The sequence below is a fragment of the Kwoniella dejecticola genome, chromosome 9, assembly GCF_000512565.2.
Source record: "Kwoniella dejecticola CBS 10117 chromosome 9, complete sequence".
In the NCBI taxonomy this organism is placed as follows: domain Eukaryota; kingdom Fungi; phylum Basidiomycota; class Tremellomycetes; order Tremellales; family Cryptococcaceae; genus Kwoniella; species Kwoniella dejecticola.
Window position 1 is genome coordinate 498,168 of NC_089309.1, and position 16,210 is coordinate 514,377.

The 16,210-nt window shown below is 47.5% G+C and overlaps 6 protein-coding genes across 6 annotated transcripts; 3 read left to right on the forward strand and 3 right to left on the reverse strand.

The window, feature by feature from the left end:
- Positions 1 to 154: 154 nt before the first annotated feature.
- Positions 155 to 3,422, forward strand: I303_107147 (uncharacterized protein; the record flags this gene model as incomplete). The annotated part of the gene is made up of 9 exons (XM_018409829.1): positions 155 to 307; positions 513 to 656; positions 719 to 788; positions 853 to 2,174; positions 2,254 to 2,532; positions 2,690 to 2,821; positions 2,888 to 3,088; positions 3,179 to 3,245; positions 3,313 to 3,422. 9 exons carry the CDS (start codon positions 155 to 157, stop codon positions 3,420 to 3,422), a joined length of 2,478 nt encoding a protein of 825 aa, XP_018260832.1.
- A 676-nt stretch (positions 3,423 to 4,098) lies between these two features.
- On the reverse strand, positions 4,099 to 5,558 carry I303_107148 (uncharacterized protein; the record flags this gene model as incomplete). Its single annotated transcript, XM_018409830.2, has 7 exons — positions 4,099 to 4,125; positions 4,220 to 4,253; positions 4,541 to 4,751; positions 4,893 to 4,967; positions 5,130 to 5,193; positions 5,300 to 5,337; positions 5,537 to 5,558. 7 exons carry the CDS (start codon positions 5,556 to 5,558, stop codon positions 4,099 to 4,101), a joined length of 471 nt encoding a protein of 156 aa, XP_018260833.2.
- A 523-nt stretch (positions 5,559 to 6,081) lies between these two features.
- On the forward strand, positions 6,082 to 7,569 carry I303_107149 (uncharacterized protein; the record flags this gene model as incomplete). The annotated part of the gene is made up of 1 exon (XM_018409831.1): positions 6,082 to 7,569. The coding sequence occupies one exon, from the start codon at positions 6,082 to 6,084 to the stop codon at positions 7,567 to 7,569; it is 1,488 nt and encodes a 495-aa protein (XP_018260834.1).
- Positions 7,570 to 7,949: 380 nt separating this feature from the next.
- On the reverse strand, positions 7,950 to 9,862 carry I303_107150 (uncharacterized protein; the record flags this gene model as incomplete). Its single annotated transcript, XM_065969513.1, has 11 exons — positions 7,950 to 7,967; positions 8,048 to 8,224; positions 8,306 to 8,313; positions 8,417 to 8,497; positions 8,608 to 8,760; positions 8,824 to 8,858; positions 8,925 to 9,008; positions 9,109 to 9,207; positions 9,321 to 9,437; positions 9,535 to 9,569; positions 9,641 to 9,862. The coding sequence occupies 11 exons, from the start codon at positions 9,860 to 9,862 to the stop codon at positions 7,950 to 7,952; spliced, it is 1,029 nt and encodes a 342-aa protein (XP_065825585.1).
- A 1,320-nt stretch (positions 9,863 to 11,182) lies between these two features.
- On the forward strand, positions 11,183 to 13,233 carry I303_107151 (uncharacterized protein; the record flags this gene model as incomplete). The annotated part of the gene is made up of 7 exons (XM_018409833.1): positions 11,183 to 11,216; positions 11,307 to 11,328; positions 11,416 to 11,561; positions 11,716 to 12,575; positions 12,729 to 12,838; positions 12,935 to 13,008; positions 13,109 to 13,233. The coding sequence occupies 7 exons, from the start codon at positions 11,183 to 11,185 to the stop codon at positions 13,231 to 13,233; spliced, it is 1,371 nt and encodes a 456-aa protein (XP_018260836.1).
- Positions 13,234 to 14,219: 986 nt separating this feature from the next.
- On the reverse strand, positions 14,220 to 15,930 carry I303_107152 (uncharacterized protein; the record flags this gene model as incomplete). Its single annotated transcript, XM_018409834.1, has 3 exons — positions 14,220 to 14,576; positions 14,691 to 15,585; positions 15,743 to 15,930. The coding sequence occupies 3 exons, from the start codon at positions 15,928 to 15,930 to the stop codon at positions 14,220 to 14,222; spliced, it is 1,440 nt and encodes a 479-aa protein (XP_018260837.1).
- Between the last annotated feature and the right edge of the window lie 280 nt (positions 15,931 to 16,210).

The following is a 16,210-nucleotide window of genomic DNA, read 5'->3' on the forward strand; positions in this document are numbered from 1 at the left end:
TGCATTTACAAATCTCCATTCTCATTTCCACATTTCAACTACCTACTTTCTCCTTGACTTTGTCATTCTTCTCCTTGGCTTCCAATTTGGCTTCTTTGAATCTCGTAAAAAGTCTTCACGAGACCTGTATTGGTCTGCGAAGACGTCAAAAAACATGAACGCAGACCTGAAAAGGGTCCGCGATAATGCTATTGATGATACCCCTTCTCCGTCGGCCAAACGACGTGTCCTAAGTGGTCATGCGAGTTCGACACCTCAACCTGAAAATGATGAAGACGGTATCGAAGACTGGATGAAAGTGGTCGAGGTGAGTGTCATATATCCTTCAGGTCTCTTGGTAGACTCAGGTTCAATATCTTGTATATACTGTCATGCCCTCATTGCAAGTTGCACCCGTGGCAAGATTATTACTCATGATTCTTAGATCATCATTTGCATCATTTTTATCCTGCCTCAAGATTTGTATCTCCCATCTCTGGAACTGACATGCTGACACCACCTTCCGAATATAGATCAAGCGGAAAGAGGCGATATACCGGCAAATGCTGGAATACCGTCGAGCGTCCGAGCGCGAGACCAAACGAGCAAATGAGGTCGAAGCTCAACGGCGTGTGCTTGAGGCCAGCTTCCATGCTGTGGAAGTGTGCTGGAATCAGGTCAGTCAATACAAGCATCATCATTGCCTTGATCGTATGCTCAAGCTTGTTCTCCATTTCAGGTTGTCGCTGCTATCCGTGATCTTGGAGGTAAACAGGAAGTCGACTTACAAGAACAAGAAGTCTTGGAGCGTAAGCATCATCTTAACAGGTGCTCATTGTGATGCCGCTTACCAACTCTGAACTACGAATATAGCATACTTGGATCCCGCCAGTACTCGACCTGAATTAGAAAATGCGATCAACACCCGATTGCCCTCGACTAAGCAATTGGTTGGTCGATTCTTCGATATGGCAAATAAAGGAGCACATCGATCATCGTCCACCGAAGAATTGCAAAAGCGATGTCTGCAATTAGAGGCTGAATCGAGTGGCCTCAAAGCGAATGCGAAGCTCCTTCAAAGTCAGATATCTGGTTTGAGCGAATCAAAGGATGTTGTCCAACGTGATTTGATCAAAGCTCAGAAATCGCTAGATCGGCAACAAATGGAGCACGATAAAGCCATCAATGAGTGGAAAGAGGAATCGTCGCGGCACAGGACGGCCACGCCTGGTATCGCTGGACCAAGCAAGACTAACGGCGGATCAGGTCACGCGACTCCAAATGGCAAGATGGAAGATGAGGTGAAACCTTTGAATGGAGCCGCGAGTATCGCCGCTGCCGGGACATCTGCGAGCGGTGCCTTGCAAGACACAGCTGAGCTGGAACAACTTGCCGAATCGAGACTACAGCAATTACAATCCCTTCGGAGCGAACAAGCAATCCTACAACAAGAGGTAGACCGACTGCGGATTTTGGCTGATCACCCGTCCGAGACCGCTTTGAGGGAATCACCTTTCTTTCAAGTCTATCTCAATCAGCTTTCAACCCAACTTAATCGCGCGAACACGTTTCAGGGTCGTTTTGAAAGTAGTGAGAAGAAGCTGGATAATTTACGAGACTCCAATCAAGAGTTCCGTGATTTGGTGATAGCTGAAGCCAAAGCTGAAACCGACTCCCTTCGAGCGCAAATAGCGAAGCGGGATAACGATCTAGCTCGATTGAGGGGACAACGAGATGAAATGACATCAGAATTATCGGAAAGAAAGGCCAAGGAGATTGAAAAGCTCAAATACGCCGAACAATTCGAAAATTTGAGTAAGACTCGTCAAGAACGGATCAATTTCCTGGGCTCCGAAGTGAGGCGTCTCAAAGGTTGTTTAGGCGCTTCACACAATTCCGAAGGCTACTTGGCCTTTCTCAAGTCTGAAAATGGCGTTGATGGCGACTATATCAAGGACCTGGAAGAGAAAGTTGCGCAAGCTCAGGATCATATCAACGCCTCGAATGGTGAAAGTCCTCAGGAAGCTGGTCTTAGGGTAGAAGTTGAGAGTGCGAAGCGGGCTTTGGCCAAGTATCAGAACATTCTAGGGCCGGAGGCAAGTGTGTCGGAAGATGCAGCTTATCTAGCGAAACAGTTGGAGGATAAAGAGGAGGAGAGGCACGTTCTGGAACTGAGGCTCGGTGAAGCGGAAGCTGTAAGTGCTCGCCCTCGTTCACTGTGCCTGTCTCGATTTGCGTTCCAATTAACGAATTAAGCTCATTCACGTTACGCAGGCTACCAACGCTCTTTACACCGAGGTCGAAGGTCTATCCAAATTGTGGGAAAATCTGGATCAAACTGTCCAGAGCAAAGTTTTCGAGCTCAAAGATGGGGAATTGAGGATCTCCAGATTGGCTACCGAGAAAGCCAAGGCAGACAACAAGTTCTTTTCAGCTATGCGAGCGAAAGAAGCTGTCGAAGCTGAAGGGAAACTGGCGCAAAGAACGGTTGAGAAACAGTTGAAATTGTTGGAGAGGGCTCAGGAGGTGGAACAAAGCTTGAGAAGTCAAATCGTGCGTCGACCTTTCTCTCGTTATGTCCTTGCGTCCCATTGATCCGTCATCTCAAACCCCCTCCTGGTCTTGCCATCCACTATATTGAGCTTTTGATCCGCACCATTCCAAGTTGTCCCTTTTCGAGCCGTTTCCTGATCTTCATTTCTTGTAATAGGCCGCCAGTCAGAAGGGCTTGACATCTCTCAAGAACACCGCATTGGACTTCCAGACTCAGCTTGCCACAACCACCTCGGAGAAAACTCAATTGGAATTGAGATTGCAGCAGTCCCAAGCTGCTTTAGCTGAGGTATGTCAGCTGATCGGTGCCTCCGTTTTGCGCACCAGCCAGCTGATCAGATATGCGCACTCATAGGCTCAGCAAATCATGCATCAACGAGTCGCCGAAGCGACGGCTGAGAAGGAACAACGAGCCAAATTGCAAGATGAGGTCGAAACTTCTGCTAAAACAATCAAGAAGCTCAAAGAACGCCAAGAAGCCATCTCGGCGGCGGAGAAGGATAAAGACATGTCAGCTTCGGAATGGCAATTGAAGCAGGAACGTGATAAATTGCTTGTGAGTTGGCATATATCGCTAGTGGAAAAAATCATTTCTGGGCAAGTGTGCAAGGTTAGCTGATTAGGGATTTGCTTGATTTCCTCGTAGAAACTCCTCAGATGTTCGTGTTGCGAGCAGAACTTCAAACAACAAGTCATTGTCAAGTGTATGCACAGTGAGTCGCAAATTATTGACGTAAGGATCTTTGGAGTCTTGCAATTAGCTGATGATATTTGATTTAGCTTTCTGCAAATCCTGCCTTGAAGCTCGGATCGCATCTCGACAACGAAAATGCCCTGCATGTGGTTTAGCGTTCGCCAAAGAAGATATTCAGACTTTGTATTGGCAATAAGCGTTTTCGAAGCATGATACAGAGTGACCTGCGCCCCGCGCCATGTCCTCTGTGCTCAAGCTGCAAAGCTTGATCGAATCAAGTGACAGCGAGCTCCGCCTTCGTTACGACAACGAAAGACACACTGCCGTACCTTGTGTGTTTCCGCCTATCGCGCTCCGTGTGTCTTCGACGACCCTCACGCCAAAGAAGCAGTCGAACAGATCGGCAATCAATCATTGTGGAGTCTTATCGAAGGGAGGAGACAGGAGTTTGGCAGAGTGTAACGGAAATGGTCTACGGCTACGGGCAGATCCTTCGCATATCGAACTGCTGCTCCTGTCGATCTGCTTTGGTCATGTCAGGCTTGGAGGTCACGGTTCGCCGTTGTCTGAGGAAATGTCAAACCTCGCTTGTAGTACAGCCAATAGTCACAGTATGCACCCACTTATCATCCCCTTATTGTCTTCATCGGACTCAACGAAATGCATATACACAAAACGGTGTTTGTTCAGAATACCAAAAAAAGGTATATAGCCAGCGCGGAGTATGATGAAGGTAGAATTGATCTTGGAGAGAGATTCGTAAGCTGTCGTTGTGGGAATGGGTCGTTGGCGTTGTTCTTGGTATGGTAGGTTGTCTGATCCTGCTGCTGAGCTGATCCTGTTACGCATCATTGGTTCTGCGGTGAGTGCTTTCACATGCCGACCCAGCCTTTGACGAGCTATTGAAGCGATACGAGTATTGTGTGAGCTTATATTCCAAAACCACTTTTTAAGGAAACCTGAAAGATTTCCTGTTCAGGGGTTCGGACTTACTGTTCGTGCGTATGGGATATAAGAGAGGGAATACCTGTTCATAGTATAATTTCAGTCAGCCTTATGATTCTATTTTAATGTCGACTTGAATGCTCAAGGTGGGGGTGAATACTTGGCAGAGGCGTGGGTGTAGACGAGTGAGAAGGTTGTCAGAGGGGAGTGGGAAAAGAGGGAAGATTACGAGACATGGGAAATGGAGACTGGGAATTGGCAATTGGATCGGGATTGGCCCCATGGGATATGGGACGAGGGATATGGGACCACGGACGGTGGATATGGATCATGGGGCGAGGGATATGGATCATGGGTCATAGGACATACCATAAAAACGCCAGATATTGAACAATCACAAATACTATACAAAGTATAGCGGGCAATACGAATGCGCTGACGAACGTCATCACTATAGCTGCGAACAGAAGGACCGTCGCGACCACTCTGACGGGCTTGAACATTTTTTCAAGTTGGGTTTTGAAGCCTATGAGGAAACCTGTACCGAGTAATGAGAGGATGGCGCCGACTCCGAATAGGGCTGATAGATCACAAATAACCCAGATTAGTAAAAGCCGTCGAGCAAGTTGACTTTGTCTCGCCTCGATTACCTGCGTCATCTCATCTGTATGATGTCTGAGGCTGAGGTTTGATGAGGGTTGAAGCCTGTGTGATTACTCACTGGCAAATGCTCCTGTGGCGCCTAGGAATAGTAGGATAGCTCCGAGAAGAGAAACACCCAGACCGCCGACATAACCTAAGGACGGAATATCATTAGTCATATAGTATTTCTGCTCCATGTAAGTTAGAGCCAGGGAGCAAGAAAGACGCAGTGGCAACCATGGGTCGAGATTCCCAGGGCAGAGTGATTATGCGGCCATGCACATAATTGATGATAGGATGAAGCCGCCGCACTCACACGCTGCGAATCCTCCTAATCTCTGAGTCCTAGTCAAACCCAATCCGGAATAAGCGGATTGGTTCTGCAAAAACGATTTGACGCGAATGCTCGTTGTCAGCTTTGGTGCTCTCTCCCGTTTAGTCGGTGAAGCACAATAAGACATCCGGCCAGGTTCGGAAACCACTCACACCCCCGAAGATGGCATCGTCCGTCTGCGCTTCCAGGTCTGTCGGTCATGTCGTGAGTTTCGGGCAAAAGGTGGGGAGTCAAATGATGGGGTTGTACGGGCGGGTTGGCAACAGGAATGTGAAGTTCGAGCAGTAGTGTGTGGTGCAGTATAGGTGTAAGATCGGTAGAGTGGATGTCAGCATTCATCCATGATCCGAGGTCAGACCTGGGCCTGTACATATAGGGGAGATACGCACTAAACCATTTTCGTTGGGACATATCGATATCGTCTTAAGTTTTTCCCAATTATCCAATCAATAGAAGTCAGTGCCGCCTGTCCGTCTGTCTGTTGGAGAGTGAGAAAGGGTGTTCTGCGATCGAGTCTTCCCTATCCGTTCCTGTCTTCGTTATCACTGTCCTTATTGTTGTTGCTGTCATCATCCCCGTTGTCCACGTCGCGTCCTTGACCAACTTTTGCCTTGGTGCTATGCCGGCTAGTGAGTTAACGTAATCCCAACTTATTTAGTACTCCACTTAAGATAACCTATTTTGCTTTTGCTTCTGCTTTTGCTTTTGCTTTTGTTTGCCACCCACATTCATTTATCCTCCACTCGCATTCACGCTATTCACTCTTCTTTTACGCACGACTACTCTTTCATCCAACGAACCCATGCGACACCTAATCACACGCTGATTTCAGATATCCTCCTGCTTCATCACCACTCGATCGGAGGGAGTGTAATATAAAGACATACTGGTCTCTTAAAAAGCCAATCCCTACCTTTCCCTGGAGAAGGACACCATGTCCTCCTCTTCACCTTCACCTTCGACTTCATCCCTCGTTGACCGAACATACAACCTCACCCAATCGTCTTCCAGCGCTTGTCCCAACCCAAATCTCCCACCAAATTCATCAGATCCAACTCTACATCACCTGCTCAACCTTCCTCCAGCACTACACAATATCTCTCCGGCTCTAGCCGCTTTGCATCTCGCTCGGATACGCCTATCACTCTCGATACCCACTTCGACTCGGTACAGCGCTAAAACCCTGGACGAATGGTGTAATCTCTGTGGCGGGCTACGTTTGGCTCTAGGTGGAGCAAGCTCAAGCTTAGCAAATTTGGGCAATCCAACTGATGTTGAAGGTGATAATGGAGATTCCATTGGAACAGAGGGTGAAGCTGGACCAAGTACAGCGAAAACGAACCTAAACAAAGCTAGATCGCCCCCTTCAACAAAAGGAAAAGGAACAGGAAAAGGCAAAGGAAGACAACCGCGCCGGAATCCGATATGCTCAGTGTGTGGAGAATTGTATAGAAAGCCTTTACCGGCTGCGATCACTTTACGAGAATACCCGCCCGCGAGGCGGACGAGGAGGGCTGCTGCTCATGCCTCTCAGATGGCTGAGAAGCAGAAGGAGCTGGACGTTAGGGAAGGACAGCATAAGAGTTTGGACAATGGATCGCGCATACAAAGTCAAAGTCAAAGTCAAAGTCAAAGTCAAAGTCAAAGTCAAAGTCGCATCCAAGGTCAAAGTCAAAGGCAAAGTCAAATTGAAAATACAAGTCAGCTGAAGCAGAAGCAGACCAACGATGTTGAGCCTGCGGACAGCCGTGGGGACGATGCCGGAGCTGAGATAGCGTCGGGCGGGCCGGACAAGGTAAAGGACGTCGGAATGGACGTGGATTCAACGGGTATCACTCTCTCTCTGACACCACTGTCACCATCACAAATTTCGACTACACTCAATTCATTTGAGCATGAAAATCGACCAGGATCCGGCCAAGATGCCTCCCCGAATTCAGTTCCAGTCGAAAATACAAATATCAATGCAGATATCAAAGCAGATGGTCGTTCAAACGCAGACGAAGAAACAACCACAATGCAATTCGATTACGCAAATCAACCACACGCCATCAAGCGAATACAACTACAACCTCAACCTCAACCTCAGACCGGAAAACACCCCAAACCTAAACCTAAGTCGCTTGTACAACGACCGTCATTACAACACATACCGAAATCGAACCCGAACTTACCTACCTATCCCCAACCACCCGCCAGAATTCCAAGTGGGAGCAGTGGTATCACGGGCAATGGCAATGGCAATCAATATGGTCTCAGCGGTAATCGTTCGGCGAGATCAGGATCAGGAACGGGGTTAGGGGGTAATTTTAGTGCTAATGCTAAAAGAAAGAAGAAATCAGGTTTGGCGAAGCTCTTAGCGGAGAATAAGGAGAGGAGCGAGGCTGGGAATTCCGGTGGAGGGATGTGGGGGCTGGGATAATAGGCTTCGGTTGTTACGCAACCCCAAATAGAAGTTGAAGAAGGAGGAGGAGATGTGACTTGTAGTGGCTGAGCGAAAGGGAGTTTTCAGCTTGACAATGTCAGAATCTCGAAAGACAGGTGAGAGAGTCGGGACGGGTGAAATGATAGTAAAGCAGAAGCAGAAGCAGATTTGCGCTTGGTCCTCACTTGACTTGTATATTGTACACCTCTTAATCTTGCAGCAGCACAAGCTGTACTTTGTAACTATACATATGTCGCTTACAAGTGATTTGTGCCGTATGACTTTCCATATGGACGCCCATCTTCAATAGGATGTCGATTGATGATACTTCCTGTCAAGTGCACACCGGCCGTCATACGAAATGCTTGTTTTCCATTTTACTTCTTTGTCTCGTACTGAAAGATAGCGGCATCAGCGCGTACTACTTTCACGCGCAGCTGGGCTATATGCCGCCTGAAGACGAACGACAGCTCACCTCGTAGAACCCTTGACCACTCTTCCTACCCAGCTTACCCTCTTTCACCAACTTATCCAGCAACCCAATTGGCTCGACGAGCTCTTTAGAGATTTCACCTGACTGAGCCTTTTCGCGCCATCCTTGAGCGATGTAAGAGGTAGTATCCAGTCCGACGAAATCAAGTAATTTGAATGGCTGTGTGGAAACAAATCGTACATAAGCTAGATCCCGTTGTTCCGGCAACGGAATAATGTAAGAATGGGGAAGAAAACTTACACCCATAGCTGTGTTATCATTGCAAAGTCACACACAGTCAGCCAAAGGTACGATCGTTCTTCAAACTAAGCCCAGTGGATCCGCTTTTTCGAGTGTCAAGGACAGACTCACGATACCCCGCACCGAGCTCCATGGCTGTGTCTATATCTTCCGGCGTGGCGTCCCCTCGCTCGACCATCCTGATAGCTTCCACTGCGAATCCATTCGTCCCAAGATGAGAATGTGGGGATCATCGGCTTCAGTCAGTTTCCGCTGACTAAGATCATTTTGCACAAATGGGTAAAAGTTGAATAGTCACTCACGGAGATACGGAACTAATAGCCTGTTGACGATGAATCCGGGCGTATCATTACAGCTCACAGGAGCTTTACCCATCTTCAGCGTGACTTCTCGAAGGGCCTCGAAGGTTTCAGGGGAGGTTTGGGGTGTCTTGATAATTTCGACGAGCTTCATAGCTACCAAGGTATATCAGCTGATGGTTGGTAGGATGTGGCTTGATGAGTGAAGTAGTAGATTACCTGGGACAGGGTTGAAGAAATGTAATCCGGCGAATCTGTCAGATTATACATCAGCTGACAGTCTACCTGCAACACCGTGTACCGGTACGACAAGAGCTCACCTTGCTTGTCTTTCAGTTGAACACGATTCGGCGATCTCTTTCACGGACAGGGAAGAGGTATTGGTAGCGAATATACATTCCGCCCTGGGTGATCACACATAGAATTTTACCTCAGATCAGCTTCATTTACACTCAGGTAGCTCTGTCTTGTCAGAATGGAATTATTATGTTGAGTATTACTCACTTTGCCTTTTCATCTAGGAAGCCGAATAAATCACGTTTGACTTTGATGCTCTCGATGATAGCTTCAATCACCAGATCGGAATCGTGCACTGCTTTGGCTCTGTCGGAAGGTCCAAATCCCCATCGGAAACGCGCGGATGCATCAGCCTTACTCACCCGGTAGAGCGGAGATTGATGGTCTTGTGAGCCAGGTGTTGGAAGAGCCCGACTCACGCATCAGTGGTAATTTCAATGTTCTTCAGGATATTCGAAGTGAAGCCTTCTATGTCGTCGGGCGATTTCTTCTTAGCTACTCGAGAGAGGGATTTGGTGATTATATTGAGGCCATTCCTGTACTCGACAACGAGATCAGCTTTGAACTACTCTTCGGCTGATCCCCGTGTACATGACTGAGGTCCCCCTGATGCATCAGTAGATGGACACTCACTCGAGAGCTTTATCAGTCACGTCGCTAAGCACGACCTGGTCATAGAACAGAACAACAAGTTATGAGCTGCGTTACTCAAGTCGAGAAACAGCCCCAACGTTCTTACCTTCAATCCGCTCTGAGCTCCCACTTGAGCAATTCCAGCACCCATCAGCCCCGCTCCGAAGACAGTGAGCTTCTCCACTTGAGCTCTCCGAGCTGGCGCGCTGGTCGAGAGATGCCGTTGAACAGCCGAAAGACGATTCGCTGCTGCGAGATTCACTTGAGTACGAGTGGTGTTGGACATTGCGCTGGTGGTTATACTTGCTCGTAAGATCGGTGAGAGCATGTTCGACAAGCCTTGGTATTATGGGAGCTATGGATATCTCGGTCTTTACTTATTGTTGTACATGTGCTTCCCTCTGCCCACTAGGTGAGATAACGAGAGGGCAAATTAGGACGGTGAAAGGGGAAGGAGTGAATGGGAGATCCGCTTATTCGAGCAAGTGAAATAACCGTGTTCGAACTCGCAGCATTATGTGGCATTTCTGCGATGTGATTCTCGAGGCAAATTCTCGCCCTACGAGGATCAGGATAATGCGATTTAATGCCGCTCGGAAATGCATGCCGCCTGGAATAACTGGTGTCTAAGTTTCAAGGACTATTTGGCTGTACACTGGCAGGAAGAATGCACTGAAACTACATCGACCGCGGGTTATGTTAGCTCAGCAACGAGTCGTGATTTGCAATTCCAGCGGTCGGATGTTCGAGTAATGCCTCCCTTCTTCAATGTTGAATGTTGATTGGTCATCGAGACAAAAGGACAATAGTATCAGCATTCCACTGATCATCTCGATCCCAGTGACAGCCTGACTCATACGACGGAATGCACTAAGCAGCATCAAAGTATGTCAAACAGCCCAAGAAATCCCACTGCAAAATCACGCGCGTCATTCTGTGCGTGATGGGTAAATCTGTACATGATTTTAAGCGTAGTAAGTGGCGTTTCGTAATCCTGAATAGAAAGATGAGAAACAGGGTGTTATAAAGGGCTGGACCAATTTAAAGCTGTGCTGCGGAGAGGAAAGTGTTTAGGTGCCTCTTTTTTGGTAGTGTGCAGTATCAAAGTCGATCACTCCAATCAAGCGTATTAACTATTTACATCTGACTTCCACTATTTGTTCTATCTTTCATGATCATATATGGGTGAAGGAGCCGCCAAGAGATCCAACACCAACGCCAGATAAAGCAAGACGAATAGAAAGGCAGAAGGTGTAAAGCGATTCGCATTGTCATTAGCGCGAGGCGCGATTGACCGATTTCCCAGAACCAGAAAGAAGAAAAGTAACTTGAACGGGGCTTGTTACGCGTAGTCATCTGCTTTATACGGAACAAAGCAAGAGAGCCAGACAACGAAAATCAACGATCATCGCTACTCCAATTGAAGATCAACAACGACGACAGCATTAACGCCAACGTCAACATCAACGACACCATTCGAAACCTCATGTGCATCATCATTTAATCCACGATCATTCGTCACGACACACTCATTCACGACTCACCTGCGGCGGAGTCAGTCCAGATCCCCTGAATCGGTTTGTACTCACGAAGGGATTTGAGGAGGATTTTGTGATATATCTAGTAACGACATAAGAGGGGTGAAAATATGTTGTATCTCACTGCAGATAAGTTCCCAGTCTGTAAGTCCCTGTTCCTCACCAAATCGTGTCGTATCATATATCAGTATTCTGCAGGCGATACCTCATGCTAAGTGACTACTGTCCTTGTAGTTGTACCTTTCGGTGTCATCGGGTAAGCTTTTCTCCCAACTTTGACTATTTGCTCTCGACGAGCTATGAATCTCAGATTCCTAGCTGATCCCTAACGCCCCGGTAACAGGTTCTATCGATATCTATGGTATATAATTAGATTATTAGCCCGTGCGGCTTACAGGCCCATCCCGTTACCTGAGAACCCAACTTATATAGCGGCGGAGGATGTCACGATCATCGTACCTACCATCGATGCAGGAGAGGAATTCAGGGGTGAGTGTGGTGCTTCATCTGGCTGATATTCCTATTCTATCAAACCACCTCTGCTCCATTCATCGGAAAGCAAGTGGTACAAGGGTCTCTGTCTTACCAAGATCACGCGACAGACCAGTCACGCTGACATATGACACATCTTCACTCAATGCAGAGGCTGCATTCTCATGGCTCGAGGGCTCCCCAAAAGAAATCATCATCGTTACCGAAGACAAGATGGTCGGTCCTTTACAAGAACTCGCCAACTCCGTCGACCCTTCTCGGATCCGAGTACTCACCGTCCCCTTCGCCAACAAACGCCTCCAAATGGCCCACGGGATCCGAAATACCACGACCGACATAATCGTCTTCGCAGATGACGACGCCATCTGGCCTCCCACCCTCCTTCCATACGTTTTAGCATGTTTCGAGGACCAACAGGTCGGCGGGGTCGGTACTTCCCAGCGAGTCAAACCTTGCGGCGACAAAATGACTTTGTGGGAAGTATTAGCTGCTTTCCGACTGACTATCCGAAACATCGAGATCTCTTCTTCTACGCACATTGACGGGGGTATACCCTGTCTCTCAGGTCGGACGGCCGCCTATCGAACCGTCATTCTCAAAGATCCGGATTTCCTCTATGGGTTCACGAATGATTTGTGGTTGGGCAAATACCACTTGAATTCGGGCGATGATAAATTCTTGACTCGTTGGATGGTGTCTCACGGATGGAATACATATGTACAGGTGTGCAAAGAAGCGGAATTGTTAAGTACGATGAAGCCGAATTGGAGGTTCTTAAAACAGGTTCTGAGATGGACGAGGAATACGTGGAGATCGGATTTCAGAAGTATATTCACGGAGAGATACGTGTGGACGAAACACCCTTATGTGGCTTATACGATGATTGATAAATTCATCAATCCGTTGACGCTCCTGGTGGGACCGGTCCTGGTGATTTATCTGATAGTGAAGAGTACGAAGAACATAGAGGATGGAGGATACCATTTACCAGCATGGAAGATTGTTATTTCTGTGAGTGTATAGACTTCGCCATTGCTGTCAGGACTCCCGATCGCTATTGAACGCAACCTTCTCAGACTTCGAATTGTTATTCGACGTGATCTTCCCAGACTTTACACGACAGCGAATTAGGACTTTTAAAGCTAATATGCCAATACGTAATAGTACCTCGTCTGGTTGATGGTTACTAGAACAGCCAAACTTCTCCCGCATCTATGGTATCGACCTTCTCACATCATCTACGTCCCAGCCTGGATCCTGTTCGGTTATTACTTGTGAGTTGAGCGCTATCGTATCATACTATGCACAATTCCTGAAATAATTGAGGGACGGGGACGAAGCAATGCTGACCAGTCTCTTATGGGTGACAGCGCAATCATGAAGCTATACGCTCTATTCACATTACACGAGACAGGATGGGGTACAAGAGCAGGTATTGGAGATCGTGAGTTTACCTCATTCGAGATTTAGCCTTGGCCTCCGCTTCATATGATATTTGATGGCCGAGGAGATTGAATACTGATCATTGAATTGTCTCATAACAGCTGCCACAGCCACGACTGCTGCCCAACAGGAGAAGAAGGGCAGTCCGACTTCCAGCGGGGATAGGGGTACGGCGGATCATGGGATATATGATGCTGAGTCCAATGGTATGGGAAGAAAGGGATAATCTGATAGAAACACGGCATGGATGTCACGAGAGGTAAAAGAATAGAAGATGGACAATGTTTATAGTCCTCTAGGGCAGTTATAGTCAACCACGACACGTTCGGAATGTGGGAGGTGGGAGGATAGAGAGTTTCCCATTCTTGATCAGGATTACGTTTCATGAGATGAGATAAAATGCGATTCCCCTGTATCCTTTACCACACGATTACGCTTCGATATCATCCTGATTCACGTACGACTCCATAACGTCTGGCACATAACCCGTACTTCATATAGCATATATTTGTTTCATCAGTAATTCAAAATCTTTGACATATATTATACACTTTGAGGGAACGATATGGCATGATATGATGTGTCATGACATTATGCGAAGCACAGCGAAGTGGGAAAACAGAAGCCTTTTCATTTCACAATGAACAGTACGAACATGAGTACCGATTAAGAGACGGTGAGATAGGCAACACGGCGGCTGACGTAGGCATATGCATGTGCATATGTATAGGTATAGGTATATGGCTATTGACTGTCGAGTGTGGATATGGGTCTAAGTAATTCTAAGTAAGGATAGGGATAGGGATAGATCTGTGGTGAGGTATCATCCTTGAGAGCGTAATGAAAGTGAACGTAGGTAAGATGCGCTAGTGAAGTGATGGTGATGGTGATGGTGATGGTGATAATAATGATAAGGGTTGTATTGACGTATTGACAAGAATCATGAATCCACATCTACAATCCTCCTGATGATTTTCATTAGGAGACAGACTATCAAGCGGTATCGAAAGACTGTAAACACTCTTGAGGAAAAGAGCGTCCTCTCGCCCATCCTTACTCCCACAAGCACATCACACCTTCGTTCACTTTCATCACGCTCTCCAGGATGACATCCCACCTACATCTCCACCTTTACCCCATCTTCACGTCCGTATGCTCGTGCTTCAGAGCTTCGGCTTGCGCTTGCGCATGTAATTGTGCTTGCCGAGATAGCTACTTTCCAGCATCCCATTCCCTCGTTCCGCCCTTTTTCACATACCTATACCCGTCCAACAGCCCGCTCGTCGCTTGTGTCGCCCCACCTTCTTTTTTCAAATTCGAATATTTCTCTTCATCTTCCTTCTCTTTCGCTCGTTCTTTCTCTTTTTTCTTTTTCGCTTTCCGTTTTTCCCGTTCACGCTCTTCATCATCACTATCCCACCCTTGACGGGATTTCCTCTCTTTCCTCTCCTTTTTCTTCGCTTTGCTCTCCAGGTCATATTCGTTTTCGTCTAAATGCCTCTTGGAGGGTAATACACCTTGAGGAGGGGCTGGGATGTCATCTGACAAAGAAGGGGATTGATGCCGTCGCTGTTGCATACCATGTCACAGTGTCAGCTAGACCTGGAAGTCGAAATACGAGATTCTTGAGATTGCACGATAAGGGCAACATTTTATCTTCCAGGTTTGACATAAGCAACTCACCTTCTTACCCTTCTCCTTCAGTACTGCTAACATATTATCCCACCCCACATCCTGGATCAGACCTTCCTTAGGTATACTGGCGAAATCTAGTCGGGGGTCATATGTAGTAGAGAAATATTTATCCATCTTGGATAATGGAGCAGGTGGAGGGGAAGGTGATCTTGAGCACACTGGTGATGGTAATGGTGAAGGGGATGGGAGCTGCGTACGAGATTCGGAACTCTCACTTCTCCTCCGGCTGCGTGAGGGCTTTGTGTTGTTTTCGTCATTCTTGGCCGGCCTTGCATGATCGCGTTCTTCCTTCGTATGATCGCCGTTCCGTGTGCGAACCCCATGTCTGGCTTGGTCTTCCCGGTTCTGCTCGTCCCTTTCTTGAGATCCACGATCCCGCCTCTCTCTTGGACGGCCCTTATGTCTATCTCGATCTCGGTCTCGGTCTCTTGACCTGTCTCTAATTATATCCCTAGATTTTCGGTATTCGCGCTCGTGATCTCGACGACTAGATTCTCGGGTATATTGCTGGTCCTCTTCATCCTCATGCTCACGCCTCCTTCTATCGGATCTATCTCGATGTGTAACGTCCGTCCTCATTGATAAATTGTTCCTATCCCGTTCGTGATCACGATCGCGATCACTTTCACGGGCTCGCTCTTTGCCCTTCGAGCTGTGACGACCACCACTGTTCCTACCTACATCGCGTAGCGCTCCACCAAATAACCTATTCCCGACCTGTTTCCTATGGCTACTTCTTGAAGATTCTCCTCGCTCTTCCCGACGGCGACTTTCGTACGCTGCCTGAGCCTGCGCTTTGAGTAAAGCGGAATTATGTCCATCGACATTCCGGATGACGGACGCTAAGAATCGTTTGTTCGTTTTGGGCAAGTTGCTATCGGATCTACGTACCACGTATCAGCTTTGATCCTGATGAACGTTGGAGCGATAATTCATTATTCAAGCAGTCGACTGTGTGTCTGTGATATGGCTAGACATGACGCTGCAGTATGTCGTTTTGTAACGGAAGGAGGAAGTGAGGAATGGTAAGATATACTGACGATTCGTTCCGATTCAAGGAAGTACCTAATAATCCAGTCAATCCGAGTTCACTCCATTTCAATTCTCTAGCTTTGGCCTCATCCGCGAGTAACTTGGCTACGTGCGCGTCGAGATCTGTATCGGATATAGAGGTTGAGATGCCTGCTGCTGCGCGGACTAGGTTGTTGACCACGCTATTGAGCGACATCCCGTCGGTCCATGCGCGCACTGTCGGCTCTCGGGAGGAAGCGCTTGAAGGCTTTTTGAATTTGAGCTGAATATATAGGTACAGGTACCACGTACAGCAGCTTCAAGGTGTTTATTGCAGTTTGTAGGTCTTTAGTGACGTCTTGGTGTTAGTTGGGTGGCGAATAACCTCGAATTGACTGATGGGTGACGGGATAAATCATGATAAACGCACATCTGGTAATTCAGACCACGTGATGCCCGCTGCACGAGATTCCTTCTACGCGTTGACAGAAATGTTC